At 36.4% G+C, this 24,659-nt stretch overlaps 1 protein-coding gene across 11 annotated transcripts in view; it reads right to left on the bottom strand.

The window, feature by feature from the left end:
• NBEA (neurobeachin) overlaps positions 1-24,659 on the bottom strand; it is a 473,951-nt gene that overhangs the window by 34,413 nt on the left and 414,879 nt on the right. For all 11 annotated transcript variants that reach the window (XM_064645536.1, XM_064645533.1, XM_064645538.1 and 8 more), the window contains one exon: positions 13,640-13,807. In XM_064645536.1, the coding sequence (XP_064501606.1) occupies positions 13,640-13,807 (168 nt within the window). The remainder of the gene's footprint in view (positions 1-13,639; positions 13,808-24,659) is intronic.

The following is a 24,659-nucleotide window of genomic DNA, read 5'->3' as shown; positions in this document are numbered from 1 at the left end:
ACTAATTGTGATACCCTGTTCTCCCCTCTTTCACCCTTATAGCTCTCTCATCCTTGCCCCTGGTAGTCCAATATGCCACTCATGATAAAAAGTATTTTAAACACTCTGCCAGCTTAAGCAAGCATTTGGTTAATGGACTGCAAATGGGAAATAAATTAAATACATCTCACAAACAGAAACAGAGAAAGTGAAGCAAAAATACCACAGACAGACTTCCTCCAGCCAGGGCAGGTTAAGCTGAGAGTGTTCTTTACTCTTTCAGGAATACCCTCATGAGCAAGATTCCCATGTGCCTGAGCACAAATGCTTCCTTTTCGTCTCTAGCAGCCATTCCCTGGAATGGGTCTTCCACTCAGACCATGGAAATTTCACTGCCTTTTCTTCCCTGCTGTTTGCCTATATACAAGGCAGACAAGGAGCATCCCTTTGCTTTAAAGTCCATGCTCTGCAAAACTCTAAACATAGCCCGGAACTGAAGTCATATATTTATTTATAATTTTGTTTAAAAATACATTCAAAAATTATTTTTTTCTCTTTTGTACAGTCTAGACTAGACTAGACTATTTCAATTGGAATGGACCTACAACAATCATTTAGTCCAGTTGTCTGACCACTTCAGGGCTGACCAAAGGATAAAGCATGTTGTTGAGGGCATTGTCCAAATGCCTCTTAAACACTGTTGCAGCGTTTGACCACCCATTCAGTAAAGAAAAGCTTCCTAATGTTAAGTAAAAACTTCCCCTGGCACAGCTCTGAACCATTTCCATGTGTCCCTGAATACCAGAGAGAAGAGCTCAGCACCTCCATCTCCACTTCCTCTCCTCAGGTAGCTTCAGAAAGTAATGATGTCACCCTTCATATAAAAAACATTTTATTTTTCCAGTTTTATGCCATTATTTCTTCAGTTGAACTATTGTATTTCTTATGTTCATGTTTGTAATTATTCCTGTACCATAAAGATTGGTAACATTTACTGAAACTCTTGTGTTCACTGATGTCAAGCCAAATGAAATCATTGCTCTGTCATCATACTTCCAAATCTGCATTAAGTTTATAGAAGAAAACGTTGCTTTCTTTGATCATTAAGTTACTGAGTACAAACATCAGAAAATATTTTACTGCTAAATTGCTTTTGTGAGAGATGTAATAGCATGATGCAATAATTCATCAAATATGTAACTTAATGACATAACTAGTCAAGGTTTTGAAATCTGGGCAATCAGGATTTTTTAGTTTTAGATAACTTGTAATTGTCCTTAAATCATTTCCCTATTGTTGTATAATGAGCACCCTCAGAAACAAGGATTTCATCTTTTCTGAAGTCATTCTCCCATTTCTTTTAAAACAAGAATTTTTGTTGTTGTTTTGGGATTATAAATATTTAAGGTGACTGGCTGAAATAACTTCTCATTACCTAAACTCTATCTATATAAGGAAAGACTTCCATATCCTCTTAATTATTCAGATACCAACCCTTATGGTCAGATTCAAAACGCTACATGGACAAAAGCTCTATGTGATTTATTGAGTGAGAGGTCTATCTAGATGATCTTTCCCATGTGGTGTTTAGGTCTATGGAACAAACTTCTCTTGACATCTTGATTCTGCAATGTAAATTGCTAAAATGTACACCTGTAACATACAATTTCCCCATTGATACTACCCTTTTGTACTACTCCTTTACATGATGGTAATCAAAGCCTAACAGCATACAGAATTGCAGATGTATCTTGTATTTGCAAACCAAGCCAAACCAGCTTCATTTCCCCAGTGTGACTCCTGTTGTATAAATCCTGTTACTAAAGAGAAATTCTTCACTCTAAGGCCTTAGTAATACCTTACTCAGAACATCATCTTCTGTTCTGGCCAAACTGTTCCTTTCTTCTTGAGTTTCTGTCACCAGTTTCAAGTTTCAAGAAATTCAAGTTCTTGTTATTTCCAAAATTCCTCTTGAAGCTATTCTTGCCTGCACCTTTCTGTCTCCATTATTTTTAAAAAATTTAAGATTACAGTCTTAGGTTATACATATCTCGTACTTCTTGTCATTCCCACTCAAGAGTTTTTGCTTTTAAGCCAAGTGTTTCCTTTCCTCTGCCTTATGTCACCCTTTAACTAATTTATTTTTCTCTTTTGCATATGAAATACAAGCCAGGATGATGAAGTCTTAATTTGAGTTTTTAGATCTTTGAGATTTTTTTTTTTTTTTTGAAACAGAGCAAACTTATGAAACAAATATTATTTTCTCAAAAGGCTGCTAGGATTCCAAGTGCATTAGCCCTAAAATGAAAAGTTATTTCAAGGCTTTTCTAAAGCATAGATAAATTTGTTACATTTTCTTGGTAAAAATAAAAAATTTTCCGAATTTTTAAATGCAGATTCTCTTCTGACTGGAACCACTACACATTCTCAAAGTCTACAAAAGGGAAAACAAAAAACAAAACAAAATATGTATGAAAACTGTCATTAGCATCTCTTAGTTGGCAGTCACTAAAATTTACAGGCATTTAAAAAAAACCAAAAACACTGCTTCTGTCTGGGACGCTGCAATTGTTTCCACATGTGAAAAGTAGTGTGTGACAGCCAGAGAGCCTGAAGTTCCAGTTGTGCCAGGCTAAAAATTGCCGGTAGTATTTTTCAATATACCATCAACTGCATTTAGAAACCTGCTGAATTTTACAAGTCAAAAGTATATAAAATAAAGAGGGTTTGGTGTTGTTTAGAAATGCTTAACTAGATTATATTATAGAATATCTCAATGAATTCACTAATTAAAAAATAAGTCCCAAAGGTCAACACTAGAAAATCCCATAAAGCTTTGGGAAGGCTGCAAACATAATTTCTCTGCATTAATAACAATACCTAGAGCTATCTGTTCCTGTGTTAATTCCTTCACTTCTATAAGGCTCCCAATGACTGAATTTCTAACCCTTTCCAATCCTTTCCCTTCCTTCTCCTTTTCAACAAAAGCTCCAAATGTCATTTCTGTCCTCTTCCTCTCATTGTTGTTCATCTGGCCTCTCATACTCCCTCCCTCAAGAGACAGGAATTGTGTAAGTACTCATCTTCCCATGCAATTCCATTTTCCCTCGTTCATCCCTCATTATTACTTCTCTTCATCAGATGGAGAAGCTGCTCACCCTGACCTGTTAAACACTACAGCACATCCAGGACTTTATTCTGGGCAAAAATTGATACTACTTTTGGTCTTCTTACTATTCAAAATGAATTTTAAAAGGATTTCAAACTCACACTGCACAGATCCATCATCATTTACACTAACCAGAATGCTGAGCTGAAAGCAGAAGCTAGTTATTCTGTGGCAATGAAGACAGTTGTATTCTACATTTATAGTCCTACCATAATAAAGCCCCAGATGCTGTGCAGGAGTAAAAATGCTACAAAACAGAGAAGGTACTTGTTAAAAATCTCTTGTTATTTTCCTCTCCATTGAGGCAGAAGAAAGAAACTTCTACGGTTCATGAAGATCTCCTGGGGAAAGAGACATAGAGAAAACTCCAGTCTGGACAAAACAGCAAAATTGAGCACCTCTGTCCTTATTCTACAGCCTGGTCTGGCAAGCAGAAGCAGTCAGCCTGACTTCCACTCACAGCTCTCAATAGGCCAATGCACCAAGTGAAAAAAACAGTGGTATTTTGGAGGAAACTTTGGCATTGAATATTTCTGAAGGACCCCTGACTTTCAAGCTGGGTGACTAGATGGCTTGTGACTTCTAGCAATGAAAGGTCACAGAGAGCACAAAGAGACTGGCTTTGCTGGTTCCCATGTTGCTGCCAGAAGAAAAGAAAAAACTACAAGTACCCTACACTTGTTAAGTGCTTGGGAAGTAACTGGGAGTGAAGATAAGGAAGTAGCATTGGGCTACTTTCCATGGTTTTCAGGGATGCTGATGTCATCTGAATTGTGCACTGCCTCTTACAGATTGCAAAATTTTACTCTGTGCTGATAGAAGGGAGAACTTGTTGGGGACCTTGTCAGGTTTAATACTATTTATTACCTCTCCTTGTCTTTGGTTTTGTTGAAGAGACTGCATATGTTTTTAAATGTCATTTTTAGGAGCACAGAGTCCTTTAGGCAAAGGTATCTGATTCCTAAAAATGCAACAGTAATATCAGCAGGAGTTTTCACGGAAACATTGAAACTTTGACCACAAATTTTAAACCTATTGACTTTAGCCTAATTAAGTAATCAAAGGACCAAAGATGGCAGGTCTTAAACAATGAAGACCACAGAAGACCTGGCTGTCTGGAAAAAATTCCATTCATGATGTATCAATTAAAAAAATTTCTACATTAACCATTAATTTTTCAGAAATTAAAAATTTATAAAGATAATCATGAATTAAAACAAAACAAATGCAATTACTTACAATAGAACTTAATGTAATCATAAGAGGCACAGATTAATGGAGTTACTGAAAAAGCAGTTGTGTTCATATCATGCTTACAGCTATCATCGTAACAGAACGTAACAGAATAAAAGATTCAGATGAAAACATCACAATTTTTCTATCTGCCTACATTGCACATTCTTCCTAACAACTGATTTTCACAGTGTTTGCTCATTCTAGTTTGAGATGATCCATTTAACGAGACTTCTACAATTTATCTTATGTCTACAGCCAAATTATAGCCTACAGAACTTTGAAAATGTCTGCCATTTTGTCTAAACTTTTGTTTTGACAAATTTGACCCTGCAAATGCTAGTTAATCTGGAATCAGACATAGCAACATCCCCATCTCAGCTGGCATGAACTCTCCATATTCTTGCCTTTCTGCTACACATTCATTTTAACTGTTATTTTCCATCCAACTCTTGAAATCCTGTTCCTAAATCAGTCTTCTCCATCCTCTTATCACTAGGATGCTCTTCCTCTCTGAGATCTTTTTGGTAAAGCAGCATAAAAAATAACACAGCATTTTCATGAGGAATTTCAACCAAAACATGAGAGAAAGGTGCTCTACTAGCGACTTTTCATACCCTGTGGCAATTTGGCCAGATAGATGACAAGGATTCAAATAATCATAAGTAGGTAGTCTTTAAAACTACTGGGACAGTGACATCTTTTGATGTAGAAATAAATAAATGAAAGTATAGGATTTAGCCTAGAGAATCTAATTGTTGTGGAAAATAAATGTTATTAATAGCTCAGATAATGAGTAACCTTTGCTGCCAGTAGAATAACTTACACATGTTTCAGAAAGCCATTGTGCAGAACATACACATCACATTTATTTCTACTTATTTTTACAATTAAGAATTTCCCCTGTAGGAAAACACAAAAGAAAATGAGGTAAACAGCGAGGCAAACTGCAGAACAGGTCTTCTGAAAGCTTGGCAGTAATAAAAGAGGAAAGGGTACTTAATCACTAAAGTATGCAATTTAGCTATGATGTTTTTTGCTCTGGTTTATTATTGAAATAAAACACAATGACTGAAGACATTTTTAATGCTTGGAAAGTAGGACAGGCTCAGTAAACCAAAGTATCTGTTCTTCTTTTATAAATATAAAATCATAAAAAATTAAAAATGTGACTTTATGTTCTACTTCTGCTTTGACAAAAAAAATAGCAAAACTCTTGAGTAAAATCTGTCCTTGTTAATGAAATAAAATTAAGTAAAGAATGTGGCAATATAACATTAGTGGTTTTCGTTTTTCATCTGAACAGAAAGTAAATGCTGGCTTATCTCTCTGCTCTCAGCCTGATCTTTCTATCGCAAATCATTTGCCTTGTTCCCACTTCAAGAAGGTGCACTGAGATTTTGAAAGCACACATACTTCACTACAAATTGTAGTTATGATGAGGATCCAACCATCTGCCAACTTTCAATTTATCCACTGCAGGACACAAGATCTATTTCAGAGAACAGGCAAACCTTCAAAACTTACAACTGAAAAAGGACTGACAGAGAAGTAGGTAAACCATACATACTGAAAGCTGTCACACAGAGTATTCATCAGGTTTCAGTGTATATTAGAAGTTCAGTTTTGGAACAAGGTTATACTGTTACATTTAAAATAAATGTTCTCAGTTATTTGCAGGGTTTAGGTTATAAAGAAATAATTTTGTTTGGATTATTTCCCAGAACACATTCTTCAAAACTTCACTTTGTTCTTGACATAAATTGAAAACAATAATATAGATATGCTGTATACAGGCTTCGAAGTGACATTAAAGAGGCACATTATCAATATGTTTAAAACACTTAGAAAGCTCAGCTTTGCATCTTTCTAAGTGAATGACTAGATACTTAGACTTAGTAATATCTGTTCCAATAAACTACTGTGTGGGAAATGTTTTGAATAATAGTTAATTTATACTGAGGTAGTGACAGCATAATATAACTGAAATCTGTGCTAATAGGAAAAAAGAAGCCCCTTCCAGCTATTTCTGCTACAATCAGATGCAGCAATTTTCACGCCATCTCTCTCTTTCGCATAAAATATCACTTTCAGTCTATGTGAAAATGCTTGTTGTTAATTTTAAAAATCAATAATTGCTACCTGTCATCCATATGGAGAAAACCGAAAAACCCCAGACAATAAAGAAGAAATTTTCATGTACAAGACTGATATATATTTCTTTTATATATTTCAGCAATAAAAGAGAGCAATTGCAGTTAATGTTTTTTTCATATAGGCAAAACATTAAACTCAGTTTGGGTAAGACTCTGGGATTTAAAATGCATACAAAATTTCTAATGTAGATGAGAATGGGCCAAACAATTTATTCCAAATAATACTTCAAGTGGGTTGAAGTATTAGAATATATTTTCCAGGGCTATGGGTTATTTAAAATTCACCCTAGTATTCCTCTGATGAATGAATGAATAGGTTGATTGAAGTCTCATCAGCTAAATAAATTGTCATCAGTTCTTTGGTTTGAATGGTCGGTGTAAAGTTGGTGATGTGCATTGAGTGGCAGTGCTTAGCTCTATCTGAATGCTGAACTTTTTAATTGCAAGTACAATAAATAATAAACAAATCCCAAAACTAATATGCCGTTTTGGACAAAACCCCCACCTGTATGCCACAATTTTTTTTTGCTTTCATGAATTGTGCCCTTTCTTGATTATGAAAAGATTCTTAATTCCCATAAACATATAACAGCATGATCCAGGAATGGTCATAGACTCAGAACATCACAGATTCTCTAAAATACTGACTAACTGACCATCTTTAATACATTCATTAGCTGGAGATATTGTGATAAATCATTAATCTAACTGTGGATAATTGCTTTAAGGAATTGTAGAAGGATATTTTCAGATTTGAGTCCTATAGATCAGATCACGATTTCTGACTCCTTGTTGTAAATGGCTTGTGTTACTCAGGGTAGGTGCTCCCAAAAAGTTATTTCATAGTTAAATTGGATGCATAATTAAAATGTTTCAGTTATTCTGAAGTAAGCACCTTCTGAAAGCCCTTTCCTCTGAACAACAAACAGATAAAAGTGCATACATTAAAATCCAAATAAAAGCCTAAACATTGGGAAATTACTGCATGGTAACTGACTTCATGCAATTTATATAATTCCTTATTGAATATTCTAATTTAAAGTGTATTTTCCTGTATTCAGTGTCTTTTGCAGGAATCTTTACCTACAAAAATAAATATTTTACCCTCAAAAAGTCCCTATGTTTTTCTTGTTGATCTACAGAGAACTATCATAACAAAGTGACAGCAAGTAAAAATTATTCCTTTCCCATTTAGCGAAGAGTATATTGATCTCTGAAACTCACTGTTATATCCCTAGCTGTTCCAAGAGTGAAACATAAAAATTCCATTAGTTTTCTGTTGATAATCTCTTAATGCATACAAAACACACTCACAGGCCAAAAATAGTATAACATAATCACTTTTTTTTCCCCCAAATCAGTATAAATTTGGAAAAAAAATGTATGTCTGGGAAAAACAGTATTTGGGAATGAAGGAGATGTAGATTTCTTGACAAAAATCAATAGAATGCAAGTACACATTTCTAAGAGGAGTCCTTGGCATATAGGAAAATAATTTCTACTTTAATGACAGTTTTTACTCGAATACCTTCAATTAACTCTGAAAAAAGTAGGCATTGATACTACATGCAGCTTCCTACTAATTTCGCCACTATCCGTATTCATGCCTAAGCAGAAAGGAAGGAAAGACCATCCCTTGTATGGAGGCAATTAAGTACAAGTGAACATGTTAAGTGGCCAGTGCTGTGGGTACAATTCAATCAAGCAGATCCATAGGGGTGGTTTTGATATTCTTGTCACATCAAAGAAACGGCTCCCAGAAGAAAAAGATCTTAACGAGTTAAAAATGAAATCTGAATAAATAAAGATAACTATGAGCGAAAGAATGAACGAGCACATGGTGGCAAGGGCTGGTGCTACCTTGAAAGTGTTATATAGTGCTATTAGAATGGCATGTTAATTTTTTCCTCATAAATTTGCCAGGTTCAGTCACCAGGGAAAGGCTAGCATTCCAGTTCCTTTTGTTAAAGATATATCTATCTTACTGAGTCTTGACAGCCCTATCATGTCAGCCCTCTGTAGTAGCAAAAAGTGTTTCAGCAAGGAGGGGGAAAAAAAAGAAAGGAAAAAAAAAAGTGAAAACTGATGTGATCTACTCTGCTTCCTGTGGGCATATTTCACTATAGCAGATCCAGAGGGATGCTTTGTTATTCCTGTCAGATCAAAGAAAGAGATAACAGAGGGAAATATAAGAGGAAAAATATAACCCAGAAATGAGGGTAGCTGAAAAGCATTGCATCTACTTCTTCATTATGACTTTTCAAATTATTTAAATATGCTAAATATCAAGTCACCACCAAAGAAATAAATATTGCATAGGCCATATGCTCTGTTAGCTTCCAGAAAAACTGTTCTACTAGGATTAGTTTACGGGCACAGCAACTGCCTGTCAAACACTAGTAATTTTAATCATTTTTCAATTTGCTGTGCGAGTTGCGAGTATGCTCAGGTATTTTGACAGGTGGCTGCTCAGAAAAATATCTGAGCCCACTAGCTTCACACTGCCTTGCTTTCCTTCTCACACGCAATTCCGGCCAGACTGAGGGGAATACAAGTGTTTGGTGAAGATGTAGCAGTCACAGGGAAGTCGCTGTAAGCTGGATTTTGCAACTTAACACAAGGATGACACCAAGTTAGTCTAAAGTCTAGGGCAATCCAAAAGCTGAAATGGTTTTTCAAAATATTTCTAATCACAAACTAGGTGAAAGTCTAAAAAAGAAATAAACAGAGATCTGGCTATGATTTAAAAATAAACAAACAAACAAAAACCCAAATAAAACTAATCAGAAAACCTGAAATAGTATTTTTCTTCAACTAAATGTGCTTTCAGTACTACATGTGATTAGCCTTGTATGCACTAAAGTGCCCATTTTTTTGTGTTTAATCTATAAGGTATTAAATTAAGGTAGTATTAAGCAAAAATAATTTTAACTCATCTGTTTCATTTTCTAATGACCAGAATGGCTTTGTTTTTCCCTTTCAGCCACAACACTTTGTGTCATACAAGGTTCTAACTTGAAAAAAACACATCTCTAGGATTTTTGAAGGCCCAGATTTCCAGGTGTTTGGAGAAAAAATGAGACTCCTAAAATCTATAGACATTCTGGGAGAAACCAGAGGAGGAACTGTATTTTACCAAAGAAGTGGACCAGTAGCACTGGAGCATCACAAATAAACCACATTTCCTATGTTGTTCTTTATACATTAGCATTCTCAGCATCAATCCCCTGAAGTCAGCCAAGTCTGTCCAGAGGAAAGGATTTGGATTATGATGTAAACTAACAGTAAAGACAATTCCAAATAACATCTAATGTCCAATATAACTACTGTTTACATATTTAAAAGAGATACAGACTTTGTACCATGGATGTTCTGTCATGTTTCTCCACAGGAGAGGACTGTCATGGTAAAGTTCATTATCAATTACTGCCTTACGAGTACAAGACGAGTTAAGCTGTCATAATTTTCTCAGCTAGAAATCCTGTGCTGTCAAACAGTGTCAATTTTTAATCTGACAAAAGGAAGAAAATTATCTGTTATTTTGACCTCTAATTTCTTGACATTTTAATGTTGTAATTGCTGTGGTTAGTGCAGCATCCATTATTCCACCTATCAAATAAGAATGAATCAATATCCTTAAGCTGTTCTTCAAGCTTTCACCTCACTGATTTTACTTTCAAAAGGAAAGAATTTAGCAATAGAATAAAATAGGTTGAAATAAAAAATTATAATTTGGGGCCTGGAAAATGTTTGTTACACATTTTTTTCCCTCCTAATTACAATATGAAAACCATTTTGCAATGGGCAGACTAAGAGAGACCATTAGAACCGATAGAACTGGAGAACTTCCCAATTTCTAATCATAAAAGATCAAACCCATAAAATTCAATTTTATACATTCTGTGGAGCATGTAAATCAGGACTTTCATGTTGCTCTCATTGCTACTTGAGATAAATTATGATCAAGTATTTTTTGTGGTATCAGAAAATTACAAAGTTGTTTGAAAAATCAAAATCAGTATGTTGAAATGAAATCAGCTTATTTTACCCATCCAGTGCAGCTCTTAAGTTGCCAAAGAGTTATTACAGAAGCAGATGTATGTGATTTCATAGACTGTAGTAATCTAAAACTTATTTCTATCCAGCATTTTGGTTTCAACCATTGGGAATTTTCAAAATGTAAAAAGAAGAAAGCAAGTCAGACGCAAAGTCTTCTACTGAATAGGCTGAAAGAGAGAAAAAGCACAGGATGGCCATTTTTCCACTGTTAAACAGTAGAGAGTTCTTGGAGGTCTATGCATGTGAGAAAGAGGCAAGGAATGGCAGGGATAAGTTGTTCCACCATTGAATACTTTTTTTCTAGTTAGATGGCTACTGAAGTGACTTCTTTAATGTTCTTCACAGAAAGCTAAGAACATATTCCTTAGTGGTTAAGTGAGATGCTCGAGCAAAGGGTGAAAATGAAAACACCAAGGTATAGCATAAACAGGTCATGGGGCCCTGCCAGTTTAAATTATGTCTTTCAATCAGCTCAGACCTAAATGGGAGGTTTGTTTTTTTTTGTTTGGAGACTTATTTCACTGGATAGATTCTGCTGGGACTCAGCTCAATATGAAATTAGTTACGGCCACAGTTTGAAGAGGTTACTGCCATGCTTGAGCCCATTGGCCTGATAATGGCTCCTGACAATAAGGTTGTATTGATCGGCACATTTTACCACCATTTATTGAGAACATTGCCATCTTCCATGAGACAAAACCAAAATATTTCAGTTTGTTTACAAAATAAACATCAAGAGCATTTGGATACTGAGACATGCATTTTTCTGGATAACTGCAGAGTGTAATCAATGCTAAATTGCAGTGTTTCTAAATTAAGATGCCAGACATCACCACCTACCACTGTAAAATATGATAAACAATTGTTATCGCTACTTTTAAGGGTGCTAGTATTCTATCCTTACATTTCTGCATTTATAAGGGGTCTTCAGAGGCTTTTAAAATATCTTTTAGCTTTTAATTTATTTTCTGGAATATCTACAAAAAGCCAAAATAAAATAAAACAAAACAAAACAAAACCAAAACAAACAACAACAAAAAAGCCAAGAAAACAATACACATATTTGTAACAGAAACATGACATCCAAATATATGGTCCACTAGATCATCAAGATGTCAAATGCTTTATTACTGGCCAGAGAATGTCTGCTAGTTTTACAAACAGAGCCCAGGAAAACAGAAGGCAGGCCTAAATTTGTCTATATTTACACATGTACTGTTAATCCTGATTAGAAATGAATAAAAAGTATTTATTAAATCTTCTAATGACAAAGCACAAATCAACAATGCCTGAGATCTCTAGCAGGAGAAAGCACACTATTTTTAAATGGATGCATACTACTTTTTATCTATATATAACAAAAATTAGAAGGATTCGTTTTTCCTGGACTTGTTGCCTTCTCATTGCTAACAATGAATTTTATTTACAAATCCAACTTGTGGCAATGAAGATAAAGTTAAATAGCCCAAGAAGAGGTTTATATGTTATTGACTGAAAGGGCATGGGTTAGATGTACAAGTGAGTGAACAAAAACATCTCCATTAATTTTTTTAAATTTCTGATGACAAGTTATGCATGTAAGTAGAGTCACAGGAGAGCTAAAGAGTCTCATCGTGTTATAAGATGTTAAATAAGGTGAATAGACAAATAGACCTCAATCCCACAAGCTGCCCTGTGGGAGAAGGCCTTTAAAGTCAAGACACAGGAGTCTGCCCATGCAAATCAGGACCTTAAGCCGTGAAAATCCCTTGTGTTCATGGTGCTTGACACCTGTTTTATACTTTAAAAAGCATTGCTTCTTTGTATCTCTAGAAAAGCATGACTCTTTTCATGCTCAACGTTTTGAATTCAGAAAACTATTACGTACATACCAACATTAAATATGTGAGGCAAGGGGAATCAAAGCAACTCTAGTCATTCTTAAAACTAAGCAAATATTAATTGCTTAGAAAATCTAAACTTTGCAATGCATAGAGTGAAAATCCAGCTCTAGGAAGCCAGGGGTCTGAATGGTTTTTTATTTCCACTCCTAAAAAAGCATCAAATGCAACAGGATGCAGCAACACACTGCTAAAAACCAACATGACAAACCCCAATAGTTAGCTGAATATGAATGGTTTCTCAAATCTATTTCTCTCTGAAATCTCTAGATTTCTATCTCCAAGACTGGAAAACAAACAAACAAACAAACAAAACCTCATTGCCTGGCAATGTATAAATTATTACTGTTTTGCATACAGCAGATGGCAGCTATCTGGGGGAATGGAAGACTGTGTGTAGAGCTTCATCACAGCAGTACTCATCTAGCAGCTGTTGCTTCTTCACACTTTGCACAAAATTTCAATTGTTTTAGTCAACAAATGGATGGTATTAGAAAATCATCATTCAAACTAATAGTCTTACTAAAAACAAATACACTCACTGGAAGGAAACATGTATGAGGATATCTATAACAATTTTTAAAAAAAATTACCAATTAATTTAAAATACTTGTATATATATACACATATATATATTTTACGCATACATATATACAAACATAAATACTTGTATGCACAACAAATAGCAAACATTTTCTGATTAGGTAACAGTTTAACTATACTTTATGTGATTAAAACAAAAGTAATCTGAATATTTGCTGCTGTAAATCTAGCAAATATATTCTTTCTCAGACACATATTTTCACCAACATCGTCTGACTGAAAAGGTTAGATTTTTTTTCCCTGTGACAATGATGCAGTTTTTTCTTTCAGTTTTTCAGTTCTACTAAGTGAACTTAACAAAAGTATATGATAAAAAGTAGCAGACTATATATTACAGACTGTACATTGCATTACAATTTCCCACATCATAACTGCCTATTAAATATATTAGGGACATCTGTTTTATTGCTAGTTTATTCAAACTTGCTTCTGAAGTCGCCTAGGAACTAAATTCTGAATCAAGTCACACACCAATTTTCTCCAGCAGTGAAAGATGGAAGAAGTACCATTTCTTGTGAGATGACAGCAGTTTTTAGAATGAAACGGCAGTAAACACCTACCTCCCTGAGGACAGGATCAGTGATACTGTCCAGGTTCACAGAGCCTTCATATGTTAGGTAGTGGAAAACATTGAGTGCACGCACTGCTTCTGGTCCTCGTTGCTTGTAGCCAAATATAAGGTCAATCCACTGATGAAGTTGACATGATACAAACTCACTTTCCAGGGCCTGCAAGTGAAATTCAGGGTTAGGAAGTAACTGAGAAAACATAATGGGTATTATTAAATTTTCTGTTCAGGCTTATTTTATACATTTGAAATCCTTCAAACATTAAAAATTGTAACTGGATATACTGAGAGAAGGACTAAAAGGATATTCTCTTTTCCTTCATTTTATATCATGTTTCTTCTTAGCTACTGGGTTTCTCCCAACTGCAAGGGTTTTAATTATAAATTTTTGGGCTCGTCAAGTAAGTTACATAATTTTTCAAAATAACCTGATGGAAGTGGGAAAAACATTCAAAAAACCAATCTTCCAACTCATTTTCTAACTAGTTCAATTAGCCTTAAATCTAAAATGAAAATTTGACAATTAAAAAGCTGTATCAGGAAAATGAGGTTCTGAACTCCATGTGCACCTTGTGACTAGTTTCTCAAAGGAGAAATCAATCACAATTTTCCCACTCATTTCTGATATTAGGTTGGTTCACTACAGAAAACAGAAGCCATGACCAGCTAGTTTAAAAATGGGTTTAAGGATTGCTATTCCTTTGCTCAGCATGTGGAAAGAGATTAATTCTAGACAGAGGAAATGATGATAGTATTACTCTTGAGCCTGATCCAATCCATATGTCTTTATCAGACACAACTGGCATCTTTAGTAGATATCATTGCCTGAACTGGAGTTTTAGAAAGCTGAAGGCATTACACAGTTTCTCTTTACCCCTCTACCAGACTACCTGTCCTATTTTTCCATGAGTCTGTACCTTGATTCACAAATCATTCTCCTATAAAGACTCATTGCGTATTTAAGATAGCATTCTGGCACACTCATTCCTTTATTCCTAATGCTACCTTCAAATACAAACAGTGATAAAAAGGAACAGGTATTTAGATAAAGATTTATAGTTCATTGACGAAGTTTTTATACATGTCCTTGCCCAAACTCCATCACAGTCCCAATTTTGAACAGTGTCATATGCCTAGTTCCCTTTGATGAGAACAAGCGCAGTTCAATTCTCAAATTTGGGAACTAATTTTTCATTAGTTTATTAGAAAATAATAAAAGAAAATACAGAATCACAGAATGGCTTAGTTTGGAAGGGACATCTCGAAATAACCTGGTCCAAACCCTCTGCTCCAGCAGGGCCATCTAGAGCAGGCTGCCCAGGACTGTACCCAGATGTCTTTTTAATATCTCCAAGGATGGAGACTTCACAACCTCCCTGTGCCAATGCTCCATCACCCTCAGAGTGAAAAATATGTTTCCTGATGTTCAGAGGGAACTTCTTGTTTCAATTTGTGCCCATTGCCTCATGTCCTGTCACTGGGCACCACTGAAAAAGATCCTGATTTGCTCTGCTGAAAACATACCAGCCTTAGTACAATTTATTACGTAAACATCTATGTCAACCTTACTACTACTCACTGCATACAGGCAGAGCTGAAAGTAACCCTGTACGTTACCTAACACTTTTCATTCCCAAAGATTGTGGGTTTTTTTCCTTCCCCTGAGAAATCCTAGTTCCTCCATTGTTTTTATCACAGTGCCACTACTAAGCACAAACACTACCCAGCTACGATAGTTTCACGTCTGCCCAAGGAAAGTTCAGATTCTTCACGGAGATAAATGTTGGGAAAAGATTATTCATTTTGTTCATTTACATCAAAAGGAGGCTGCTTCCAAAATAATCATCGGTCACTGTAGCACCCTACTGTTCACTGCTTACAGGCAGCTGCCCCCTGCCCACCCTCCGTCGCCAGGAACAGCCTCAGATAGGGCAAATCACGTGGGGCTGGCTTGCTGGGTACCGCATGCGATCGTTCCTCAGATATTTTCCTTGTAATGATCATCGTGGAAGAGGAATTCTCTGTGCTTTGGTGGAAAACCGGACCCTTTTCTGTCAAAACCGGGGACTATTATTTCTGAGGAAAATGGATGGGAACGCTCCGGCTTAAAAGCTGACATGTGGTTCAGTTTTAAAGGGCTTAAGTTCAACATACTGTAAAAAGCTTTAAAGAAATGTTGCAGACAACCATAGAAAGTTTTGTTGTTTCTTTTTCATAATCAGAAGTCACCACATGCATATCATGAGTGATATTATTTAAATAGGATTAATGTTGCTTAATACTAAATACGAAATACTATTAAACTAATACTATTTGGTTTCAAAGTATGACTGCCAATAAATAACTAAAAAATGCCAAATCCTTAATTATGTTACACTGTGTGTGTACAACATGATGCAGTCAGCAACTACATCATCTCATACAATCTTTTTCACTGGACTTTTACCTCAATTAGAGTGCAGGATGCTAGCATGCAAGGATAAAATTAAGTATGCCACAGTCACCACAAATAAAGCATTTCCTTACTTTTAAATGCTTAATTTTTAATGTTCCTTTTGTATGTAATAAAACATTTTAAGAATTTAGGATTTGAAGTCTGTTATCTTTCCAGCATCTATCTCAAATCAACTTACGGTGAGCAGCCTAACTGTTCTCTTGAGCATCTGAATTCTGCATATTTAAAGTTTCTTTCCATCTGTATCTATAATTTATTTATTAAGAAGTAATTACAAAAAATTATTAGGCATCTCCTTTGCTCAAAAATAGCATTGTTACTTCTAGAATATAGCATTGCTACTTCTAGAGCATTTCAGGAAAATGACAAAGCTTTTGATTATTCAAGAGTGGGAGAGTAAATTTGAAAAAAATCAACACTTGAGCTGAATGAGCATATTTCTCCCATTATCTCATCTAAAATCCTCTGGTGCTAGAATCACAGAAACACAGAACAGTAGAACAGTTTGGGTTGGAAGGGACCTTAAAAGATCATCTAGTTCAATCCCCTTGCAACGAGCAGGGATATCTTCAACTAATTCAAGGTGCCCATAGACCTGTCCCACCTGACCCTGAATGTTTTCAGGGATGGGGCATTCACCACATCTCTGGGCAACTTGTTCCAGTGTTTCATCATCCTCATTGTGAAAAATTTCTTCCTTATATCTCCCCTGAATCTACCCTCTTTTCATTTTAAGTCATTATCCCCTGTCCTACCTCAGTCAGTCCTGCTAAAAATTTTGTCCCCATCTTTCTTATAGGCCTCTTTAAGTACTGAAAGGTCACAATAAGGTCTCCTTGGAGCCTTCTCTTCTCCAGCCTAGATAACCCCAGCTCTCTTAGACTGTCTTCATAGGACAGGTGCTCCAGACCTCCGGTCATCTTCATGACCCTCCCCTGGACCCATTCTAACAGGTCAGTGTCCTTTCTGAGGATCCCTGAGCTGGATGCAGCACCCTAGGTGGGGGTCTCGTAAGAGGGGAGCAGAGGGGCAGCCCTCAACCTGCTGGCTATGTTTCTTTTGATGTAGTCCAGGATGCAGTTGGCCTTCTGAGCTGCAGGTGCACTTTTCTGGCTCATGTCCAGCCTCTCATCCATTAGTACCCTCAAATCCTTCTCAGCAGGGCTGCTCTCAATCTGTTAATCTCTCAGTCTGTATTCATACCAGGGGTTGTCCTAACCCAGGTGCAGGACCTTGCACTTGGTCTTGTTGAACCTTGTGAGGCCCATGGGCCCACTTCTTGAGTTTTTTCATTTCCTTCTGGATGATATCCCATCCCTCAGGTGTGGCAACCGCATCACTCAGCTTGGTGTCATCTGCAAACTCGCTGAGGGCGCACTCGATCCCACTGTCTATGTCATTGATGAAGATATTAAACAGTACAGGTCCCAGTAGAGACCACCACTTGTCACCGATGTCCATCTGGACATTGAGCTGTTGACCATTACCCTCTGGATGTGACCGTCCAACCAATTTCTTACCCACCAAACAGTCCATCCATTAAATCCACCTTTCTCCAATTTAGAGAGAAGGATGCCGTGAGGGACCATGTCAAAGGCTTTATACAAATCCAGACAGATGACATCTGTAGCCCTTCCCATGTCCACTGATGTAGTCACTCCATTGTAAAAGGCCACTAGGTTGGTCAGGAAGGACTTGCCCCTGGTGAAGCCATGCTGGCTGTCTCAAATCACCTCCCTTCCTCCATGTGCCTTAGCATGGGTTCTAGGAGGATCTGTTCCATGAGCTTCCCAGGCACAGAGGTGAGGCTCACAGTTAAGTAATTCCCAGTATCCTACTTTCTACCCTTTTTAAAAATGGGTGCAATGTTTCCCTTTTCCCACTCACCAGAGACTTCACCTGACTGCTATGACATTTTATGGAGAGTGGCTTGACGACTACATCAGTCAATTCCCAAAGGACTCTGGGATGCAACTCATCAGATGCCATAGACTTTTAGTATGTTCAGGTTCTTCAGGTGGCCATAAAACTGATCTTCTCGTACAGTGGGAGAGACTTTGCTCTCCAAGACCCCATCTTGCAGTCCAGTCACTCGAGAGGTGTGGAAAGAGAGGTTGCAATAGAAGACTGAGGTAAAAAACTGTTGAGTACCTTGTCCATTACCATCAGTTTGTCAGTCTTGCTCATGGGGGGGGTACACTTTTTTTGACCTTTACAGTTAGAAGAGTTAGGAGAGTTGAACATCTATGTTATATTTCCTTGAGGCAGTTTCCACTCACATGACAAGCCCTTACTAAGCAGCTTGTCATTTCAGAGAAGGCCTTGGCAGGTTTGGAGAACTTCTATTTCACAAGGCTTAATAGTTCTTTAATAACTTATTAAATGAGTTACTTTTTAGCAGTTGAATATTAATGTCTCCAATTCTTTAAACAGGTCTATTGTACTATGTTTAGAGGTCTAATGGTTCTCTAAAGAACTTTGGGGTCTTTAGTTCCCTGGGGAAATACCTCCGTTTCTTGAGAAAATTGTGAGTAAATCTGTGGCACGAGAATTTAATTATTTTGAAATATAAATTTCAGAACTCCACACAAATGTGGCATTCAGAAGAATTATTGTCAAGGAGGCTCTGAGGATGTTGGGGGTATCAAGGGGTAGTAGCTGTGTGATGTAAGACTGGGGTGGTGCAGGATTTGGGGCAGAGACCAGAGTGGATGATGGAGAGAGGAGCCAGAGCTGTGAAGCAGAATGACTCTTCATGGGCCATAGCACCACACAGCCTCCAGCTTCAGGCTGCAACGGGTGCTGTGTGATGTTCATGGTGCCCCAGTCAGGGTGTCCTGTGGGGTAGGGCACTGGGCATGAACAATAGGTAGGGTGCACTCAAGAACGAGCCACTAAAATGTTACAAAGTCCCACTGGCCCTCAGGGAAAAGGCTTCTGATCTGTGCTTTATAATCTGGATTAATGTTAGTCAGGAGAAAGCTTCTTATGTCAGGTCTGACCTGGTTTGCTGGTGTTTCTCCAAGTACTTCTGCAATGCTACTCATGCGATACTTGCGGAATCCTCTCCCTAATTTGCTCTAATGCACAGGCTGCTCCCTATCCATGTAAGTGCCTCCTGAAAATTTATGAGCTGTTCACTGTCAACAGTACATCGTTTGGTTTCTCAAGAATATGCAGTGCTCAGTAGGGAATAGGGCGAGAGAATTTACTGTATAGAAAATAATTTGTAGGTACAGTAGGAACAATATATAGAAAAAGATAACAATAATATCCTCAAAATAGGCCGGTGCTAAAGCATTTTTCAAGAACATTTTGGTTATAAAACATTTCCGGGGGTTTAATTTTTGAGCATCTCTTTAATATGAAATATAAGAAAACTTTTTTGTTTAAAAAAAGCAATAATAAATATTACTTATATAATGATGTAATATTATTTATGGTTTTTGAAGATTCTTACTGTTAAACAGAAATCCAGCTTGCTTTCTACTATAATTAAAATGTACAGAAAACAGAGTTTAATTCAGGCACTCTCAAACTGAACTTGTCTGATTGAATAACTGTTATTAGGCTTCATTTTCAAATAGCAATATTCCAGTCAGTATTTTTTCATGGGTTTTGTTTTGAGGAAGGAGTTTCTCCTGTTACTGTTTTCAGTAAAGTGACTTTTATTGCCAGCAGATAATTTGCAAGCATTATTATACATCTCGTGTATACATATTTTGTGGGGTTTGTGTATTTGCAGGCAAGTATATGCACCCATGTTCCACAGGCCGGAAATCTGATCTGTAGGTGTTGTAAAATACAAATAAGTATTAGTAAGTTTATGTATAGACTAAAAAAAAGTTAATATAAACCAAGTTACTGCTTCCTGGGAACAAGCACTATATCTCTTTTTAGACCTCTATGCAGTATGAATGCTGCACACTTCCCCTCTGCTCATCCTAACTTGATGTTAAAAGTATTTTTCACAGAGATTCCATTAGGAGGCAGTGGTTTTTATTGTAACGTACGCTATGTGCTCTGTAAAGTGTCAGAAGTTCTTGATTTACAAAATATGCTATTCCAACCTCTTTCTAACACAACATTTTGTGCTCTCCAGGTATTTCGTGTAACCAGAGAAGTGGAAAGCTCTGATGCTGCTCCTTGTCTGTACCACAGCTGCATCTGTCTCTCCTGTTTCTGCAGGTCCTGCCTTGCTCCCTTCCCTTCCATATCTATATGCTATCTGTCTCTCCAAAAAACACTTGTATCTTGCTATTAAATTATATTCAGTATATTTAAAAATATTTTCTTATAATTACACTGAGGTAGTTTGGCTTTACAGATCTGCTCAATAACAGACCACCAGTCATTTCAGCCTGTGAGCTGGGTTTTTCTTCTCTCCCCTCACATCTGTGCTCCTCTGCAGCCATTGCATATACAGATCCTCTCTACCCAATATTTCTCCAACTCATTTACCATTTCTTGTACTTACTATTGAAGCAAAATCCTTGACTTTCCTCATATAACAAACCAGGCAATACTGGTATCTGAAATTAATTATGTTCATTTAAGAAAAGTAATATTTTAAAAAAAGTTACACAGAAGTACATTTTACAGATTTGGGTTATTCAGGGATGTCTGCACAGAAACTGATCCTTTATGTAAGCATCTTCAAAATGTAAATAGGATTCTTCAGCAATATAGGAAGTTCAAAACCAAAAAAATCATTGCTATTTCCAAAGTAGATTGAAACCCCTGTTGCCTGAATAAGTTTTAATTGCATTGAGAAGTAACCTTGGCAATCCACAAAATAAAATCAAAGCTACTACAGAGGAAGTAATATAAAGTCTTATCTTGTGCTTATCTGGTAGAAAAGAAATGTCAACTGCTGCTGAATGGTGAGGAGGAAAAGATAAATTTTCCAGATCCTCCTAGCAAAGAGATTGCATACTAGATGTTTCTAATGACTATTCAAGAAGCTTTTTAATTATGAAATACTATGCATGCTTCTGAATAGCCAGGGAACTGTACAAAAATGTAATTGGCAGCACAAGAGTGCAAATAAATCATTTCAGAGACAGAAAGAAAATTCAATCTTAGTAACAGTTATGTAATAGGAACAAAATATGCATAACAAAAACAGGACATCATTTAATCTCTCAAAAGTATAATTTATAGTGAATGCATTTTACTCAGCACTGCAATTTGTAATTTAATATGTGCATAAGCCATAATGAAAATATCATTGTAATTAACTTTGAATTACACAATCTCACATCTTTTGTTTCAAAACTAAAGAATGCTTATTATAAAAGCTCTGCTTCAGTGTTTCACAGTGGTGTTCCCTGCCTTGATTTAACATGCTTGACTTACTGACTGAATCTGTTCTATTTCTGGCTCTCAGGATTGCTCAGAGTCTGTGGGGACTCAGAGGTTGAGTAGGACTACAGATGCACATCTGTGGAAGGTTTTATGCGTGGCTTTTTTTTTTCCTGGTAAACTGGGTGATTATGATTGATGAGCCCAGCATTAGTGTAATGTTATCAGGGACACTTTCTGCCTCTGTCCTTTGTACCACCGCTGAGGTCAGACCATAATCGTGTTAGCATTGAACATAGTGCTTTATTAATGTTTCATGAGTAACTCCATAGTAATCAGTCTAGGTTTGTATGGATAAATAAAACTGCTACAAAAATCCCTAATGTATACACTGAGTGTTTTAGAAGCTACTGTAATAGGTCTTAAAAGTAACTTGATTGAATGTCTTTTCTGGTCTTTAGAATAAGTCTAATTTCCACAAGTTTAAAGGAATCTCTTTTGATGGAAAACCATTTCCACGTTCATTTCTGTGTTTAGGTTGAAGCATAAAACACCCAGCTGAACAATTAAGTGATATAACTCAAAACCCCTGTCTGCCATTTATTAATTTGCACAGAATTTTAGTAAAGCTTGTTAACCAATTGGTTAAAATACATTCATTTATGACACTGTGCCTCTTGATGTTTTATAGGCTATTCTCTGCTTTCTTTGGTAAGTCTCAGGATGAAATGTTGGAATTCTTGCTGTGATTTAAAGAAAATGTTTACATTCATAAATGTGCAAGTAGTATATAAGGATTTGTACTTACTCCCACATAAAATTACACATTATATATGCCTGCAGCAATCAAAAAAGTATGTATGAACACAAGAAAATAGTGTCAGCTAGGGAAAAACAAGATCCCACTGTATGTTGTGCTGTACCACATAGGATCCTTTCCACTGAGGTGAAATGACTACTGCTGATTTTATTAGACAAGGGATCAGGATAACACTTACTTGAAATATTTCTCAGTTTTCTGCAAACGTGTTCTCTGCTTGCTTGCTAAGTTGCTGTAGAAATTCCAGGCTTGCACAAGCTTGCTGTGTTTTACATGTCAGCATCACACCCAGGCTATTTTTTTTTCTTAAGATAGATTCTTGTATAACAGTCAAACTTGGCCTGGGGATGACCTAACATAATACATCTGCTGTCCGGTTCAAATAATGGAATCAGACATTAGGGTAGGGAATGTCAACCTCCCCAATCCCTTTATATTTGTTCCTTTGACCAGTCCCAGTCTAGTGACCAAAAAGACAGTGTACTGGCAGTTTGTTGTATGTGTTAACAAAACCCTCCATTAAGAAGTGTTTCTGAAAAATTATTACACATTCAAAGTATTGCATTTTCAAAATGTAATTCCATTACTTCTTACTGCATTTTTTGTGAATACTATCTGCATTTTTGTGAAAGGGATTATCCTTCTTTAGCTACTTGCTCTTTTATAATAAGCTTTGTAAAATATTATGCATATATCATGCTCTTAAAGTCCCAAAGTTATTCACTTTGCTTTTATCCTCTGAACTCCATCCAAATATGAATGCTTCTATTTTCTAGTCACCCAGATGTGAATCCAGTATTCCAGGTGCAGTATCAAAAGAACCACAGACAGGTACAACTGTTTACATCCTCTGCGATGCAATGATTCTCCATAGATTGCATCAAAATACACTTATTTCTGGTGAATAGAGAATTACAGTTTTGTTTAATCTAATTGCCACTTATTGTCACCCTTACCTTGCTACTGCTCTATTTTTGGTACTATTTTTGTTTCCAGAGTTCTGCTTCTTATTGAACATCTTTAATTCTTTCCTTCCAAGGTGATTTTCAGTGTATTTTATGCATCTAATTCAAATAAATCTATGCCTCTTTCTCTTGTTTTCCAGGCAATTCCTAACTTTGTTATTATTTGGAAACTTCCGCAGACTTCTCACTTGAAGATAGCATGTATCTGCACAGAACTGGATTTTAACTACTGATCATGCTCTTGCTAAAAGAGCATGATCAGGGGATCATGGGATGAATAAAGGCCATGCAGAAACTGCCTCCCAGCAAAACTGTATAATAATGGCATGATGCTCACATCTGTGGGGAAAACAGTATCGGAAGGGTCTGACACATATGGGAGATAATTTTTGATTTTAGAAATCTACAAAGTATTCAATTCGTTGAAACCTGTAATTATAATACTCCTCTAATCTTAATATCAGTTTGTCTCCTTGCAGTCTAAGCAGACTTACACAAGTATGGAATCAGTCATTACCTAACTATCATGTAGTGTAGTCCTAAAGGGATTTAAATCCTGTACTCTAAATTCATGCAAGCAGCTGATTTCTTCAACAGTGCAAAAAAAAAAAAAAACCAAAAAAAACCAAGCAGAAATTGCACAAGGGAAATGAAAGAAACTAAAGATAAAGCTTTTCTTCAGGTTATCTCTTATCACATAGTGCACATATCCTCCTATTAATCATTCCATCTTTGTGGAAAGGAAAGATGAATAAAACTCAATTTAAGATACAGGAAGGAAAAGTCTTTATAAAATTTCTGAAAATGAGTCCTTAATATGCATCTCTCATTACATCCTTCTATAGGGGGCAGCTTGTTTCTCCTTTTCCACAAAGGAATCACACTACTGTTCTTTCAGATGTCAAAACTAAACCCTTAGGTCAACTTTAGTGTGCTTACCTTTTGGCTCAGTTTGGGTCTAGCCACAAACACTACCCAAGAAAGGGCTCTGTGCAGCGACACAGGCACTCCAGAGTACCTGTGATTGCATATCCCACACTTGAGAAGGCTAATGAACTCTAGTGATCCTTTGAGGACACCTCCTTCTTTACTAGTCAAATTGCACTTGAATTTCTTTCCATCAGCAGTGACAATTATTTGATTTTAAAAATAATTTTACAAAATATGCAGCTATAAGAGAAATCAGCCAAGAAACATTGTTCAGCTTCTTCCTGTCAATGACAGACTAATCTGTCAATGACAGAATAATTCCTCATAGCTGTGTTTCATATGTCTCAAGTGATGAGGTTGCACTCACTTCCTTAGGAGGCTGTTGTACATATGTCAAACTACTTACTCTTCTAAATGGAGGGTACTTCTAAATCATCTACATCTAGGAATAAGTTTGTTTTTATAACATTCTTCTATTCTTTTGAACTTCATAGAGCTACTTTTTTCTATCAATTCTTGAAGAACAATTTTCTTTAAA

Source organism: Pseudopipra pipra, chromosome 2 (assembly GCF_036250125.1).
Source record: "Pseudopipra pipra isolate bDixPip1 chromosome 2, bDixPip1.hap1, whole genome shotgun sequence".
NCBI lineage: Eukaryota > Metazoa > Chordata > Aves > Passeriformes > Pipridae > Pseudopipra > Pseudopipra pipra.
The sequence above is the reverse complement of the archived record's forward strand: the minus strand, read 5'-3'. Positions and strand labels throughout refer to the sequence as shown.